This window comes from Larus michahellis, chromosome 8 (assembly GCF_964199755.1).
Source record: "Larus michahellis chromosome 8, bLarMic1.1, whole genome shotgun sequence".
NCBI classification, from domain to species: Eukaryota; Metazoa; Chordata; class Aves; order Charadriiformes; family Laridae; genus Larus; species Larus michahellis.
Window position 1 is genome coordinate 50513156 of NC_133903.1, and position 17912 is coordinate 50531067.

At 40.4% G+C, this 17912-nt stretch overlaps 1 protein-coding gene across 3 annotated transcripts; it reads left to right on the plus strand.

Annotated features, from left to right (window-relative positions):
* Positions 1–3: 3 nt before the first annotated feature.
* On the plus strand, positions 4–16988 carry BTF3L4 (basic transcription factor 3 like 4). Of its 3 annotated transcripts, none has more exons than XM_074599178.1 (8): positions 4–393; positions 1611–1674; positions 2581–2694; positions 5683–5884; positions 7685–7744; positions 8590–12277; positions 12614–12732; positions 13446–16988. In XM_074599178.1, the coding sequence occupies exons 2-6, from the start codon at positions 1621–1623 to the stop codon at positions 8634–8636; spliced, it is 477 nt and encodes a 158-aa protein (XP_074455279.1). In that variant the 5' UTR covers positions 4–393; positions 1611–1620; the 3' UTR covers positions 8637–12277; positions 12614–12732; positions 13446–16988. The 3 variants fall into 3 exon arrangements, with proteins under 3 accessions (XP_074455279.1, XP_074455280.1, XP_074455281.1); XM_074599179.1 differs by having other exon boundaries at positions 13644–16988; XM_074599180.1 differs by having other exon boundaries at positions 12614–12688.
* Positions 16989–17912: the final 924 nt, after the last annotated feature.

Here is a 17912-nt window from a genome sequence, read left to right on the forward strand (position 1 = left end):
GAGGGGTGGATTTATTTTCTCTTACCAAATAAAACCTTTTTTCCCGCTACTCCCAAGAGTTGCCCAACTGGTTAGGCAGGTAATACAGATGAAGGCGCTTTGGCCAAGGGGCAGAGCGCGGTGACGCTTCTGTAGCCGCCGCCTCCCGCCTCTGAGTTCCTCGTCCCCGGAGACTACAATTCCCAGCAGGCATCGCGCCTCGCGCGCACGCCGTCCCGCGCCCACGCCCCCCTCCCGCTATGCAAATACGGCTCCGCGGCGCAGCCAATCCGCGGGTGGGTTGGCTTTGTCACGTGGCGCGAAGCTTCCTTTCTCTGTGCGCCTCTCTTTCCTTCTTCGGACGCCATCTTGTTCTCACCGCGTGTTGGGCTGCGGGGCATCCGCCGCGCTCAGGTGAGACCTTCCCCGCGCCCGCCGGCACGGCTCCGCCGGTGCCACTCGCCTCCCTTCTCCTGCCGCCTCGTGGGGCGGCGGGGCGCCGCGGTGGCTCGGCGCCGTCCCGTCCCCATCCGCCGCGCTGGGCCGTGGCGGGGCCGCGGGCGCCTGCCGTCCCCTGAGGAGAGGACGGCGCAGTGAGGCCGTGCGGCGGGACGCGGTGTGGCGGGGTCTGCCCTGGCTCCGATGGCCCGCGGGTCCCCCCTGGGGCCGCGGGGCTCCTGGACGGGCGGGGTTGCCCTGGCTCCCGAGGGACGGGGCCTTCATCCCCTCCCACTCCCCCTGGTTTGGGGGCGGCTAGCTAGCCGCCCGCCGGCCCCAGTCCCTTCTGCCGTCTCCCCGGCGGGGTCCCTGTCCGTGCGGTGATCATCCCCGCGGCGCTGGGACCCCGCTCGGCCGCGGGAGCCTCGTCTACCCCTCCCCGTCGCTTCCCCAGCACGATGCCCATGCGGAGAGTGTTTCCCCTTTACTTAGGGGTTCACTGATGACTTCTTGGGGCAGAGCAGCGAAATGCCTTCCATGTGTTAGAAGGTTAGGGGTGTTTTTTCACCCATTACAGATTCTCAGGTCTTGCAGCCTTTAAAGGTCCCACCTGACCAGTTGGAGAAGCCACTTGACTTAATTTCCCAGTCGTTGAATTGGGTGAATAGTTGCCAGAGGCTCGTATAAAAGATCTATCAAGACATGAACTTCACTGAGTTTGGAACTGGCTTATTAGTTAAAAGTACAAGAAATTCATTATTTCAAAATCATATTCAAAGTAGTGCAGTGATGAATCCCTCCCTGGGCTTTCTTAAAGGTATTTCCCTGGAAGTCTTCGTGCTGTACGTGCAGGTTTGGGTCTGTTCTGAGTCAGTAGTTCAGTCAAATAGTTCTAACAGTAAACTAGCATACTTGAAAATTCACAGTTAGTACCTCATACTGATGTAAAATCAAATGTCCTGTTGATTTGCCTCCTCATGGTACAGACACTTCAGCTAAACAGACCGCTGATGGACCACTTAGTGTTACTTAGGTGGTGTTTGTTTATGTGAATTTGTTTGATGTGCTGTTTTGGTGAACTTTCTATAAGTTTAAAAACCCACTGTAACTTTAAGAGTACTTTTAAAATGGACTGTGGAAAACTTAATATTTTGATAGTTAACTTGTGTTTGTATCTCATTCTTATTCTTTAGACGCAGCACTATGAACCAAGAAAAGCTGGCCAAGCTTCAAGCGCAGGTCCGAATAGGAGGAAAGGTAAGAAAACCATCAGAGAGACATTGTTTCCTGTAATTTACAGTTTGAAGGAGAAACATCTCTGAAATTTGTTTTTCAAAATGTAGGCTTTAGTTCATGGGAGGGAGGAAAAAAAGCATGTATGTTTGAGGCCTGAAAAATACATTTTTGTTTCTTTGTGTGATCTACTACCTGAAATGTGATTCTATTTCAGTTCACAACTGCTGGATGAGTAGTTCCCACAGCATGTAAGCTTTCTTTTTAATTCAGTGACTTGTTGTGACCTGTGAAAGCTCAAGCTAAGCTTACCTGTTGGTTGGTCCAGTTCTGCCTTTCTTTTTTCCGTGTTGGGAAGTTCCTTCCTTTGTACCAGCTCCAGGGCTTATGTGACTCTGCATTGAGCTGTTTCTTTTCTCTGAGCCAGCAGGTAGCTTATATGACCAAACAAAAGCGTATAGTTTGTTCAGTGTGGGTGTTCATCTCCTAACCATGGGTGGGGTTGTACAAAAATTTGCAGAGTAAGAATTCCAAAATTGCTGTCTGTGGAACAGTTTAAAAATGTTAAATTATTTGGTTACGAAAGTGTGACCTTTTTAAATCACTGTGTTTGTGCTTCATCTTGGAAAAAAGTTCTTGGGGAAACTTTTTACATATTGCTTAATACTAAATAGTATTTTTATAATCTAGCTTGTGGGAAGGGAAAAATACTGCTGCTGTTCAGTACCATTTGGTCTTTTACGCTTAAGAAACAGCTTAAAATTGAGACTGACAGTTAAAGCTGTAGGTGAAGTAAGTTGAAAAGTATTTTTGACTACAGAGCTTTCATATAGCTTATAAATAGGTTGCTCAGACTGTGATATGACTTTCAAAAACTACTGTTGTGAGATTTTGAGAATAGCTGACTGTTGTGTCTTGATTCTTTTCCAGGGAACAGCTCGCAGAAAGAAGAAGGTGGTGCACAGAACAGCTACAGCTGATGACAAAAAACTTCAGAGTTCCCTCAAAAAACTGGCAGTAAATAACATTGCTGGCATTGAAGAGGTATAGTGATAAGTGTTTCCTGTTTGAAATTAAATTTACTCTGTTGTTCTGGTGGTGGTTAGTGGTTGTGTTTTTTTGGTTTGGTGGTGGTTTTTTTTTTTTAAATGACAACTTTCTCTTCCCCTCAAAAAATTACAGGTCTAGTTACTGATAGGTAAGGTTATTTGATTCTTGTCTCATTTACATTAATGGATACATACCTAGAGAAATAAGGAAAAAGGTTCTGCTGGCCAGATAGTGCTTGTAGAGGCCAGTAATATGTTATTAATGTGTGTAGCATGCATTGCAAAACAAAACTTCTCTTGATTCTTGACTTCATGAATTTGATTACCTGCTTTAATGAGAAGAGCAGTAAATGCACATCTGCTGTGCAGGCACATCTGAAGCAAGGGTTGTGTGGTGCAGAATATAAAGAGACATTATGAAAATACCTGAAGTAAGAACTTGCAAGTCTGTATTATTGAAATTGTGTCTTTTTATTGCATGAAAATTACCAGAATTGTGGTAGTGTTTAACCCCAGCCAGCAACTGAGATCATGCAACCTCTTGCTTACCCCGCCTTCCTGCCCCATAGAAAGGTAGGGAGAAAACAAGGAGGAAAGGGGGGAAAAAACCCAACCTCATGGGTTGAGATAAAGGCAGTTTTAATAGAACAGTAATGGAAAAGAAAAATAATAATAATGGTAAAAGAATATACAAGGCACAAGTTAGTTTCACTGCCCAGTGAATTGGTTGCCCAGCCTGACTTGAGCAGTGATTGCGGATTCCCTCCCTGCCCCAGCCAGCCCCCGTTTATATACTGAACATGATATCTATGGTATGGAATATTCTATTGGTCATTCCATTGTTCTGTCTATGTTCCCTCTTGGCTTCTATGGGAAGCTGAAAAAAGTTCTTGACTGGTATAAACATCACTTAGCAACAACTAAAACAATGTGCATTATTGACATTCCTTTCATACCAAATCTGAAAACACAGCAGCCACTAGACAGAAAATTAACTCTATCTCAGCTGGAAGCCAGACAGGTAGTCACAGGAGACAGCATTTCTTGCAACACAGCAAAGACTTTACAGAACCAGCTTCTGTGTTAAATGTAAGTAGGAATATAAAGGTTCCTATTTTACATGTATAAAATATGAACTGAAACACTGACATGTTCCACAACACTGTAGAGTGATGGTTATATGTGGGAGGTGTTCCTTCATTGTGAACTCAATATGACTGTAGTACTTGGCTAAAGAAGCATAATATTTAATCTGTGATTAATTAATTTAAGCAGGATTGCAGGGTGCTTCCAGAGGTCACTTAGTGCATACCTGTCTTCCAAAGGCAAATGCAGATTCAGTGTGGAAGCCTGGTTTGCCTCTAAGCTTTCATATCTCTGCTACAGAAACAATTCAATTTGTCTGTTTACTTAAGCTTGGTATCTATATGCTGAGCTATACAAACCCAAAGAAAGACACAGTTCTTGTTCTGTTTTGTTGTGGGATTTTCCCCACCGAGCATAGGATCTTTATCCAGACACTAAGGATTTTAGATGTCTTGATGTGAAGGAAGATAATACAACATGCTCTGCCTTGATAGCTAGGTATGTAATTGCAGTATGTTGTTGTATTCAGGTGGACACCTTTTACACCATGGTAAACTCTGTGTAGATAGACGAGTTTGGGGAGGCTAGTAATGTTGAGTCAAATGTGATGTCTGTGATTTTGTTAAAGAGGCTTTTGAAGAGGGTGACTGGGCTTGAAGCCTTTACCATTTCCCTATATGCAAAGGACAGGACATCCATTAGTTTTGCAGGAAAGTGATGCACCTGGTTTTCCTCTTCAAAACGTATTTTGAACTCTGTTGCTGTGTGAAGATTGATAGCTTACCTGTTTTTATATTTTAGATCTTTTTATTTTAGTTCCTAAATTTCTGTTTTCTCCCTGTAACTTCTACTAAAAGCAAGGCTTACGAGTTTTGACACTAAGTTTATTAGTACTGTTTCGTTGGATGGGTAAAACTCTTCCTTTTTTCAGGTAGTGATTTTCCACATAACCATAGTTTAGCCATGCCCAGAAGAAAAACTTTAACTTTCTATTCTGTCTCCCTTTAAGTTAAAAAACATAACATAAACCCATACAAATCTGCCAGTATAAACTTTGACAGTAGGAGCGAAGTAGGCTGCTATACTGATGATAAAACTTAATTCTTGGTGATTTAGAAGACCAGGGAAGAGGAAGAGAGCAGGACCACTGTGATGTGCTTAGTCTTAAAAGAGTTGTCATGGAATTATTGGGAAGGCATAGAAGCCTGTTCCAGTGCAGTTGGTCCATAAACCTCCAGTTCTGTGTGTGTATGTGTAAGAAGCATCCTTGCCTTCGGCAGCTTCAGCAAGCAGGCCAGATTGTGAATCTTGTGCCTTTGCCAATTCTGCGGAAACAATAACATTTTCCTGGTAGGTGACACAGATAGCTGTGAATGGCGAGGTCTTCTAAGTCATAACTGATGTGGCAAGGCTTTTCTGTTAGAGCTTTTAGTTTGCAGAGTTAACGCAGAGCTGAAGGTTTCAGGGTCTTTTTTCCCTAGGCATTCCTGATATTAACTCATTTATACCTTACAGTCTAGTAACCTATGTATGTTTTTTGCCTTCATGTTAAAAATAAGCACAAACTGTATAACATATGATCCTTGCATACTTGTTACTTGTATTTAGATAAGGGTATTTTGTGAAGGAACTGTAGCTCTAAAATTCTACCTTTTCATATAGTATGTATGAACCCATATTTTACCACTAACTGGTATTTTATTTCCAGTTTAGGTGGTATTAATTCCAGGTACTTTGATTTTTATCATGCTAGTATTCTTCTCTAGGAGGAGCAGTAGTTTTGTAATCTTTTTTTATGTTTTAGTATTTTAAATCTAGATCTGAATTAATAATTTATCATGCTTGTTCAACAAGATGCAACAACATTTTGGTAAATATTATTAATATCTTTAAACAGGTGAACATGATAAAAGATGATGGAACAGTTATTCACTTCAACAACCCCAAGGTTCAAGCTTCCCTCTCTGCTAACACTTTTGCAATTACTGGTCATGCAGAGGCTAAACCGATCACAGAAATGCTTCCAGGCATCTTAAGCCAGCTTGGTGCTGACAGCTTAACAAGTCTCAGGAAGTTAGCTGAACAATTCCCAAGACAAGGTAGGTCTCTTTGGAATATTTCATCGCTGGTTTAAAGAACAGTATTAAAGTATTAAAAGTTTTAATCCAAATTTACCAGCAGCATGTGCAACTCAAAGTGATCAGAAGCATATGTGCTTTTATGTATTTGCCACTGCTGTGGAAATACAGGGGGTGAAACTCTTTTTTTTTTTTTTTTAATTTGTTGAGTCAAGATTCTATATAGGCAGGCCCTGATTTTAAAAACAACCAAACAAAAATCTGGTAAGTCAAGCATGCTGCTGTTCCAGGTGTACATCTGTGTATGACAAAATGCTGAGGAAAGCAAGTTCATGTTTTCACTTGGAAAAACTCAACAGGTTCTTTGTCAGGGAATTCATTCTGTTTTCTTCGTTCATACAAAGCATATTTCTATTGTGGTTATAGAGGAAGAAACATATTCCTTAACTTCTTTATAATTCCCTTTGGAATTAAACCAAGACTTTTTAAAAACGAATTCAAAAATCAAAGATTTGCTTCAAAATAAAAAAAATCCCAAGTTTTTGATGTGGTTCTTTATATTGTACTCGTTTTAAAACCATGGAAGCATGGTGTGTATGTGCATATATGGGGTATAACTATTACTGGGATTTTACAGTTAAGAAATGGAGTCTGGGGACAGTCCTCTTTAGAATAATACCCTCCTTGAAGTACTGTAGCATGTTTTGTAGAGGTCTCTACTACTGTCCCTAAGCAAGTATGTAATTTAAGAATAGATGGAAATTTTTACAATGGGTTATGTTATGAAATTGGAACATGAGAGTACTTTAAAGCATGCAAGTAATCAGTCTGACTTTGATACGAGTTTGTAAAAGCTTTCTTAGACTGTAGAACAGGTGCACTTTTCATTATAAGTAGTCATATCAGAGTTCAAGTTTCATGTTGAATATTGCTAAAAAATAGTTCTTAATATCAAGCTCTGAAGTTGGGCATTCAAAAAATTATGGATTTCATATTTATACTGGTCCTTAAAAAGACTGTAACTGGTCATGTTGCAATTGTCTGTATTTGGAACTGGAAAATACATTACATATTCTAATGTTTTCAACAAATAGTTATTCCTTCTAAATCAATCATTTTAATTTCTACTATATTTCATGTTCAGAGTTTAATTGAAAGTAAAGGGTTTATTTTTCCTAGTTCTTTACTAAAATGTAAAATATCTTTCAAAACTTAGAAAGATACATTGTCATAAGCGTATTTCTTTGATAGAACCTTGGTATCAATAGATACTTACTGTGCTTTCTTTAGGTAGTACAGGAAGTCAGACCATAGAGAAGAAATGCTTTATTTTTTTAAGTTCTTGCATTTCTCTAAATTACTTGTAGCGTGTTCCAACTCCTGTGACCTTGAAGACTAGGTTTGATGCAGGACCCTTGATAGGGAAACACTTTTTCATACAGATGTGGCACCTTGGTAAATGAACCATATGATGTGTCGGTCCCTGATTGGTACCATGTTATCGCTGCATCGAAACACATGAATTCAGTTAGAAGATCTAGTCATGCTGGGTTTTTTCTGTATCGTTTGATCTTTTGCTAGCTCTGCCTTAACACACCTAAGCATTTGAAAATGGCTGTGCTGATACTTTGGTATAAGAATGTTTTCAAGTAGACCTCTTGGTCATGTTGATTACTGTTGATGCCCAGTCACTTGTGTGTCTGTCATTATTAGGGGTTGGGGAAATGTTTTGTCTTTTTGCCTGTGTGTTATGGGTTTTATTTTGTTTGGTTGTCCCTAATTCTGTATAATGAGACCTCAGCACCAAATCTCTTTTTACAGTGTTGGATAGTAAAGCACCAAAATCCGAAGATATTGATGAAGAAGATGATGATGTCCCAGGTAGGCACATAGATGTCCATTGAATGTATAAATATTTCAATTCATGCATTTAAATATTTAGCTCTTGATATGATTATACTTCTCACTTGCTAAGGGAAGCTTCATATACCAGGCAGCATTAAAACATTGATGACTTTGGATTCCAGCTTTTGAAAAAAGGTTTACCTTGTGCAAATTGCCTAATTCTTAAGTGAAAATAGGTTAAAATACTTCCAGGGAGGTTGAACAGGTGATCTAAATGCCCAAATAGGGTTTTAGGGCTGCAAAATGACATGATTGACATAGTCATCAGGTTTCTTTAAATCAGAGCAGTAGAAGAAACAAAGCATACGTTAGTGTTTGAAAATTTCTCAATGAATAAATATTGTAAGTTCTTAATTTGTCAATCAATAACTGTCTATCAGTCACCGCACTCTTCTATATCCATCAGCATGGTGTATTAGCTAAAACAACAGACTAGTGGACCCATAAGTTCAGTCCTCATGCTCTAGTGCTGTTTTTCTTTCTGTTTCCTGGAGTTCATGGGTGCCTAACTTCAGGCATTCTTTAAAGAATGATGATGGCTCAAGACTCATCTGCAGCTTGTACAGCACCTCTGAAAAGTAGATCTTAGTCGCTTCATGTTAGAACTTCCATTCTTATAAGCGTTCCTGCATTTCTGTTTCTTCATGTCTGTTCAAACAAACCCTATTTTCTAAAGCCCTTTGAAATCTGCCCATAATAAATGGCATACACAAGTCTAGTTAAGAACTACTTAACTGTTCCTATAATATATGTATTTTCATTAAACTTGCAAAGGTAATGTTACTGGGCGTTACTGTATTAAATATCTTCATCTCTTTCAGATCTCGTAGAAAACTTTGATGAAGCATCAAAGAATGAAGCTAACTAAATCATTAATAGTTCTGGAAGCTGGCATGGACTAGATTTAAGAAATCAGCTATGTGGTTCCAAAGTTTTAAAGAAACAGAGAACATCATCTGTTAATAGTTCAGTAATATAAATATTTTGTATTTTTATGATGCTGTTTGTTCAGCATTTTCTGTCAGTTGATTTTGCATTTTGCACTTACTCCCAGGATCTACTCTTTTGGTCAAAAGGAAATGTCAGTGCAGTTTGAGGGGTGTGTGCATGTGCGTGTGTGTATGTGTGTGGGTGTACATATAGTGGAGAACAAATTGGAGAACACTTATTTAACCTTTCCCCTTTTCCTTTGGAAGTAGAAATAAAATGAATCTTCAACATTGTTACTTTTGATTATCATCAAATAGTGCAGAGAAGGTAATTAAGATGAAAATTTTGTCCACATTTTGTGACCTGAAGGCATTGCCATTAAAACTTGGGTTTAATTTGCTGTTAACTATTGTACATGCAGCTGTGTTTCTCATCATTGTTGAAATGTGCACATGATATTTGTTACCAACCTTAACCTTGATCCCAGATGATACCGAAGACAAGCTGTTTTACCGGCTTGTTTGGTACAGTAACTTTTTAAAAAAGAAAACTTGGTCTCAGAAAAAATGTGCTCTTTTTTTTTTCTTTTTAACCTTTCTTAACTCTTCCTTTCTTTCTTGTCTCTTTAACCTTTTGAGACAAGCTGATGTTTGACTCCTTCCATGTAGACTTAGCAGTATGTTCTCCTGTTGATTATGTAGTATATTTTCCATGTCAAAAGGAAAACAAACACCTTGGTTCTCTACCATCAGGTCACTTCCTGAACTTGGAGCTCTAGTTGGTTACAGTCCAGTGCACCAGTTTTGCACAGTAACAGATTTTTGCTTGAATAACTTCAAGCTGTTCTCTTGGCATGACTGCATTTACTAGCAGCTGATGATCCGCTGTCATTCTTAGGGCACTAGAGATTAAATGCACCGTCTGAGCAATGTTTAAGGTGGGAGGAAAGAGTTCTTGTCATTTTGCCTTGCCTCCTGCTGGGTGGTTTGTGCAATTGACTAGCTCTAAAGGGATATTATTTTTTTTTGCCTGTAACTTACCGTTGCCTATAACCTACCTCTAGGTTTGGTGTCATCTATGTAGTAGCTTCTTAAAAACCACAAATGCTCCTCAGGCATAAGGAGGACATTGGGAGGTACTGTTGGTACAGTGCAGTATTTATAACCTTTCTTTAAAATGCTTAATGTGAACCCGTTTTCTCAGAGGCTCTTTCAAGGTTCTTGATGTAATGTGCATTACGGTATAGTTAGACATCATTGTAACCTGTGTCAAGGGCAGCTGTGGCTTAAGAAAGCCGTTTTCTCCTCTACATCTGTCACTTAACTATGGCTTAATTGGAACATATCAGCTTTTGATGTAGGTTCATATGCTAGAGAACTGTAAAAGTACAAGGTAAACAGTACATGAGTTCTGGTGATATCATAAAACCACGAAAGCAGAGCTGTAGTGGTTTGTCATCCTAACTCCTTCATTTATTTTATAGGCTTTGTTCAGTTTTTTCCTGTTATATTTTATATACTACATGGATCTTACTACAAAATAAAATAACAGTACAAAAGAGGAAATGCTCCCTCTTGTGTGTTGTCTCCTCCACCCACCAGCACTAGCTGAGGAAGGACAGGTGGGTGCAGCAGCTGTTTCAAACAGCACAAATCCTTGCTGACAGCGACATGCAGGGCTACAGGGGATCCTGTTAGAGCTTTGGGATTTCACACTCCCATATACCCACTTTCCTATTTTTCCTGCTGTGTCGAATGAAACTTTGGTTTGTTGTATGGCTAATCTGAAATCAGCTGCAGATACATTTGTTGTGCTTATAAAGAAGAGATGTTTTCATTAATGTGTGCACAGGCACACTGAACTGCCTTTTGCTGCCTCTGCAAGCTCAAAGAGCAAATGAAGGATACTAAGAATCAGGTATTTGCAGTGTCTTGCCATTTGCTTAAGGGGCGTGAGTGAAGAATGTTTCGAAGTAGCAACTGTACTGAGACTATGTATGGGACATCCCCTCCACCTAAGTACTAATCAGATACTGGAAACTCATGCTTATTGGTTTCTGATGTAGGAAGCACGTCAGAAGTAATTTTGTGAGAGGTTAAGAGTAAGCCTTGGAAACTGATTCCTTAAACTTACATAGTTGAACTTTCCGATTCTACAAAATACTCATTTAATTCATGCTATTGGTCATGACAATTTACATGTTAAACCCTCACTTTTTCCTATGTTTGACAACCAGTAAACTAACTAAATATGCTAGCTTATGTAGTTATAATATCTTTACTTTTTTCACTGTATCTGAAAACAGTCAACCACTTATGATTTGCTGCTGGAAATACTAGAGCTTATCCATCATTAAACTGATTTTAATTAAAAGTAACCCATCAAGGCTGTTGTGGGAAAAGCTATTTTTCTTCATGTTTATTCATGGTATAACTCCAACAGTGTTTGAACATGCCGATGGAAACGCGAGGTTACTAAGAGTAGTTTTGGGGAGTGTTGCTACAGTAAAAATGCCCCACGTGAAGGTGAACAGGTCAGTGTTAAAATGTTCTTTGCTTGGCTTGAAGCATGATAACCGCTGTACCTCTGAAGCCCTTGAGCTTACCTGCTCACATACTCAAACACTGTTGACATATTAAAGATATTGGTAAAGATAACTGAATATTAAAGATATTGACAATGATCTGAAAATAGAGCAGAACGTAGGTTGAAACATGTCTTGGATTGCTCGTGAGAGAATTAAAGCTTTATCAGTGAAGACTGAAAGAATCAAGAACTTGGCAAATGTGTAAGACTGCAAGTCTTCCTGCCCTGATTGCTAGTAGATTTGTGTAGTTCCTTAGTTTATGGTTGGGGAAACCTGGGACTGGATGGCTTCTCCCAGGAGAAGTAAAAACCTGCAGTTGTGGTGCATTTGCTCTATGAAAAACATATACTCACGCATGATGGGTGGCAGAGATTACAGTACAGTCCGTGATGCTGGAGACTTGGTACCGAGTGCTGGTGAGGGATTCCTGGTGCAGCACTTGGTAACAATATAAGTTTGCAGCTAAGAGCCTTGGTAGGTTGGAAGGCGTTGACATTAAAAGAACATTTAACATACAAAACAAACTGGGGCGGGGGGCAGAAAGAGAGTTTGGGTGAATTTTTTTTTGTTATGTAGGAATACTTGAAGAGTGCACAAGAACTATAAGGATGAATTTAGAACTGCTGCTGAAATATGTTGATAATTCACTAGTATTTGTCAACTTCCCATGGGAACTGCGATGAATTCCCCTGTGCCACGATCTTCACAAATAACGTTTTAGATTTGGTGTGTACAAAACGAGCACTGGAGGTCTTACAGATTTATTTGATTACTGAGCAGTGTATTGATTGACCAGTGTATTGCTGTTAACAGGATGGAACGGAGGAAGTTCTAACAGCACAGTAAGTCTGTGCTATATGTAAGAGATGAATTCATGCCTCTACTGAGGAATGTCCCGGAAGGATTCTCCTGAGTTTCCCTGGAATCAGACAGCGCTGCTCCAGACAGTGGGGATGTACAGAGGGGCTGAGCAGACTGCCCCATAAGTGAAGGTGGGTGTGTGAGTTTTTCTACTGGCCCTTAAGATTAGTCTCCTTTTATTATTTTAAGACAGTGCTGGTTTGTTCAGCAAAGTGAACAGACAGATTGTTCTGGAGATCAAGAGTACACTAATTAAATGATCCATGCTTTGTGCTTGAGCAAATGAAGTGATGCAGAACAGAAGCACATCACAACGCTAGCCACAGCAACTTTACGGAAGTGACAGCAGAAGTACAGGGAATGGTTATTCACATTCAACTGTTTGCTTTCCCATCAAGTAATTATTTTTTTTTTATCCCCCCCTTCTCCACCTCCCCCCTGCCCTTTTTTTTTTTTTTTTTCCAAAGACCAGTTTGCAGACACTGAAGAACTTCACGGATTTATTCAGAAACTGGGGGCTGCAGTGTCAATCGAGGATTCAGGTAGCAGAGCAAACGAAGAGATTAATTCTAAAATCAGTTGTCTGGTATGTTGGGGTGGAAGCTTGGCTTGATATCTAGAGCAGCATTATTGGGAACTGGGCTTTCATTTCAGACTTGGGTACTGTGTATTTGGCAAGAAAAACCAAACTTGTACATCTTCCAGTGCCTTGATTTGCCTTTATTTCAGGAGTACTGCTCTACCTGTTACAAGTATGTGGTGTGTAAATTAATGAACACAAAACCTGGATGCTTCTTGAGAGAAAAGAGCTACATCTGTGCAGATGGTAGAAAAAGCTACACTACTTCCACATGATAAACGCATAAGATGTGGTGGGCTGTCAGTATCATTAAACACCCTCTCACTAAACAACAGCTTGCTCAGATGTGATTTTTTTTTTCTTGGCAACTTTAGTATCTGTCAGATTCTCAAATATTAGATGACATTTCCTTGAACTTCATGTTGCAGATGGGGTTTGTAACTGTGCTAAATTAGTTGCCTCCTTGGAGTAAAAGGAGGGTGTCCGTTCATTTGAGTTCTTGAAGTTATTTCTGATATTTTTGACAAAGTATCAATGCTAAGGCAAACATTCAAACCAAAAATTATATTCCAAGGTCTTTTGACCTTTCGGTGCACGTATTCCAGCTGAATAAAAGGAGTTATACAACCTTTTGACCTTTCTTGACAGTGTCCTTATGGCAGCTATAGCAACTGCTTATGTCAAAATGTAATATTAGAAAGTATTTAATGTATTTTTAGATTCTGTCTAATGCAACTTAGCTGACAAAGAAGAGTCAGTGCCGTGTGACCAGCTTTCTACAAACATTGGGAAATGTGGACCAAGCTACAATTTGAGAACATCAGATATGATTTTGAGGCCATGTGTGAAACTGGAAATTTCTAAGCAATGCAAATTATTGCCAGACATAGGTAAGTGAAGACTTAAAATCTCAACAGATTGTCAGCAAGACACCAGACCTTTGCACACCAAGAGCGAAGTTCCCTGAAAGGCTTTCACAAATCCAGGCTTCCCTGCCACCAAGAGGGGGGAGTCTTCCCCTTCCTTTGCTTTGCCAAGCACCAGCAGTAGTAGCTGATGTCTGAAGTCAACTGGATCAGCTTGCTCAACTGGTTGCAGAGGACTTTTAAAAAGGTTAGTTTTCAGATGGTCTTCAGCTTGCCTTACTGTGAGGTCTGACCATGCAGTTGTGCATAGTGGTACTGGCACGTGCTAAGAACTCGACTGTTCCTCTTCCTGACAGCTTGCTTCGGTTGGCTTAGCCAGCTTGTGGAACTGCGTCCTGAGCTCTGGTGGCAGCGTTTGAGCCTGCCAGTCCCACAGGTGCCTGCAGAGGAAGCTGCAGCTTTGGGGACAGTGTCAGTGGTCTTTGCCTTACCACATGCTGGCTATTTAAATTTCTGAGAAATAAATGGTAACCTCCCTTCAGAAGGAAAGTGTTCACATGCAGTATTTCTGGGCAGGCTTGGCAGATATGACCATCACACAAACCATCCTCCCAGACTGAATTAGCCTTTTACCCTGCTGCTGTTTGCTCTGCTTGTGAGGCTTGTCTTGGCAAGAAAGTGGGGGGGAACTTGCGGTGCTGCTGCCGGGGTCGTGCTGAGTTTGAGAAGAAGGGAAGGATTTGCCATATTGATGCCTGCCTTGGCCGAACGATTCTGGTCAGATACTGTAACTTGCAGTTTGCTTTTAAACTTTGAGTCGTGAAATAGGGGTTTGGTACAGTTCACTGTGCCTTGTGAGGCATAGGCATTGCCTGCACTGTGGGCTGATAAGCTGCAGCATGTGACCCCAGCGTGCTGTTACCGCAGCCACCCTCTGACCCAGCCACCCCACTGCTCTGCAGCTGCATGGCTCCCGGACACAGCCTTCCCCTTCAGCCCGTTTGGCGTGTCTCTTTAGACGAACAGTGATTTTTCTGGGCAAGCCGTCAAAGTTTTAATTCATGCTGCAGGTTCTTGTTCACTGAAAATCACTTTTTAAGTTAGTTACTGAGATTTTTAATAAGGCATTTCCATTTTTGTGACAAGATCTGGATTCAAGTAGTTTCTGACACATGGTGTTTAACTGAAAATAGCTATAACTTGCTTGCAGCATTTTTACAGTCTCTAGGGAGTAACGATGCAACTAAAGTTTCTTCTATTTTAATTTTGAAACGTTTGCTCTATTGCTAAAGACTCTGGTCTGCTCTGTGTGATTGGCAGTTGTAATTAGTGATGGCTTGCATTTTTTGCATGTTTCTGAAAGAAAGCAAATAGGGCCTAAAATAATTTTTACTTTGAATAAGGATTTCTTCCTCTGTCTGTCTTAAGTTTCCCACGGCCTGCTTCCTCAGCTTGACTGAAAGACATCAGGTTTTCTCATAATCTGCTGCTGGATATTTGGATATTTTGATGAGATTTCTATTTTGACACAAAAGTGATATCAATTTTCTGAAAACCAAGGAATGTGTTACATTTTCTAGTTTTTTTTCTACATTACCTTTCTCTCAGTAGCATGATTTCTCTGTTGTTGTAAATTATTAACTTTTGAACACAAGGGTATTATTACCTCTATCTCTTCTCCTGCCCTTTGAATTGCAGAGTTGCTTTCATTGGCAGCATGCACTGAGAAATCACGCTGGCCACTTCCAGCCCTGAAATTGTAATAGTTTATCCCATTACATGGTGATTTTTTCCAGCTCAGTTCTCCTGAGAACCTTGAAATGGGTTTTCTATAAAAATATTCTATCCACTCTTTTTTCTTTTAAAGGCTATAGTCAAATTTGAAGGGATAATCTAGCTATTGTTTCTAGTGGTATGTGTGTTCTATCCTGATGATTTTGTTAAATTACAGAGGATTTTCATAGTGCAGTCTAGGTCACTGAGAACTTGGTGACTTCTTTGAGTGAGATTGCTTGTTCTTTGGGAACAAGCAGAGACACATCATTACCATCTTAACTGATGGAAACTTCTCTATGAAAAATGCATACTTTTTTTATGATTTTAATCTGCACAAGCACTCCATGAGATTCCAGTAAGCTGTAATAAAAGGTTTAGATGTCTTATACCCACATTTCCTCAATGGCTCACAGTACCATCATCTGGAATGTATACCGAGTGCATCTTCCTTTGTGCTAGTTTTGTCATCTTCCTTTCTCTGTCGCTGTTGTGAGTATTGTCTGGGAAACAGAGCTTTTGAGTTTGGGCTGCCTGACATTGCAGCTCTGCTAATGCTTTCAAGCTGCTTGGGCCCTCAGGTTCATTATGGTTCGGAGTGGCCAGTATTTGTCAGGAAAGAACAAATGAACTAGGAGCTATTCAGAACAAGATTTCACTTGCATTGAATAAACATGGGGAGAAATTATTTTTATTAGTTTCTCAGCTGAGACATCTGTGCTAAAATTTGTATGAGATGTGCCTTGGTTCAATTTTTGCCCTTCTGTGTTTGCTCTTAGATAAGCCAAGATGAGCGAGGTGATTAAATACTTGTCCTCAATTAGTTTTATCCTTGTAAGCAGTCTCATGAAAAACTGCTGTGGGAGGTACTACATGCATTGTCTACTTGCACAATAAAAACAAGCTTTAACAGTTGTTCCTACCATAGTTAAGTAATCCTGTTAAAGCAAAAATATTTGCAGGTTTTGCATTGGGAAGGTCTCTCTGGTTTGGTAAAAGCAAGATAAAGGATAGATGTCAAAGAGCTTCCCCCCCTGCCCTTCCATTCAAGAATGTACTATTACTGTGCCCTATTCTATTGGCTAACATTGTGCTTAATCCTCTATCATAGTCAAAAATGTCTTGCAAGGGTTCTGGCAGTTTGAAATGGGGTACCAACCTTTTTTAGCATACTCAAAACATTCAGCTGACTGACTTCTGAGTTACAAATGTGAACAACTTACAGATGTGTCTCATTGAGGTGTTGAGGAAATAATTGGTCAGGGCTTCCCAAGTGCTTTGACTCGCAGCACTCCGCAAAATCTCAATCATGTATTTAGCAAGGCATAAATAAGCTTGGTTTTTTTTTTTATGGGCTTAATTACACCTGGTGAAGCAATGCCCTTTTGCTTGAGTAGGGAGTTGTCACACTGCTGTGAAGTCAAAACATTGCTAGGAGAACAGGAAGGTTCGGGCAGAGCTATTGAGTTCATAGGAAAAGCAGGAGCGTGTGTACTCGTGACCCTGTTCTCTCTACACGTGTACACTTCCATGGGATTTAGTAGTGGGATTTGTCTGTGACGGTAAGACTGAATGATTCCCTGTTTGCAATCACTGCTGACTTAATAAATGACATGATCAAGACCAGTGTGTGTCTGGCTTCCCCCCCCCGCCATACGTACTAGTGAAAGAGAAATGAGCTGATGGGCAAGAGGGCACAACCTGCCTGGAATGATTGGTGACTTGTATTCAGCAAGGAGGTCTTTACATAAGTGATGTTACTGCTTCTTTCACTCGGTTTTTGTGTGATTTAATGTCTGTATGTCAATGCCTGCGGCATTCCAGACTCATTCAGTCCACGTTCAATACCACGCCTGGCAAATGGGAATTTTAGGTATGTTTTCATGAATAAGGAGGCTAACACAGGCTGATCTCCAAAGCATTTGCTCAGCCAGTGCAGCTGCTGCCGATGGGATATTTTGTACCATTAGTGGAAATGGGTGTAGCCAATGCCATTCCAGTCACTGATGGGCTAATGCTTGGATCTCAAGGATCGTCTGTTAAATGCTGAAGGTAATGCTTAGGGAGAACACAGTGTGCAATTAGTGTTGCATCATCATATTGTGTAATGGGCCTTGCTGGATACTAAGTCCTTGTTATACTGTTCCTTGTGAAAACAGAGACTAAAACACGGCCCTTTCCCTGTACAGCTTATCATTTAAGGGATAGTCAAATTAATGACAACTGGTTTTCAGTAATTGTAAATGTCAGTAAAATGCATTTACAGGGCTCAGGGCTTCTTCCTCACAGAAACAGCATTAGTGTCATAGCTACTGGTCAGCTTTCATTTTCAAGGCCTGTTATACTAAATGGCATTTTTACCAAACTCAAATATTTACTTGATCAAAGTCTTTAGTAATAAAAAGCACCTTGAACTCTGCTTAGGAAGCTCATTTATTTCTTACTAGTATTTGAAGTCCTTTGCCTGTTTTATAGGCCTAACAAACTCCCCTTAGTCTCCTACCTAAATTATCTTGAAACCCAGTCTCTTATCTTCCCCAACCCCTA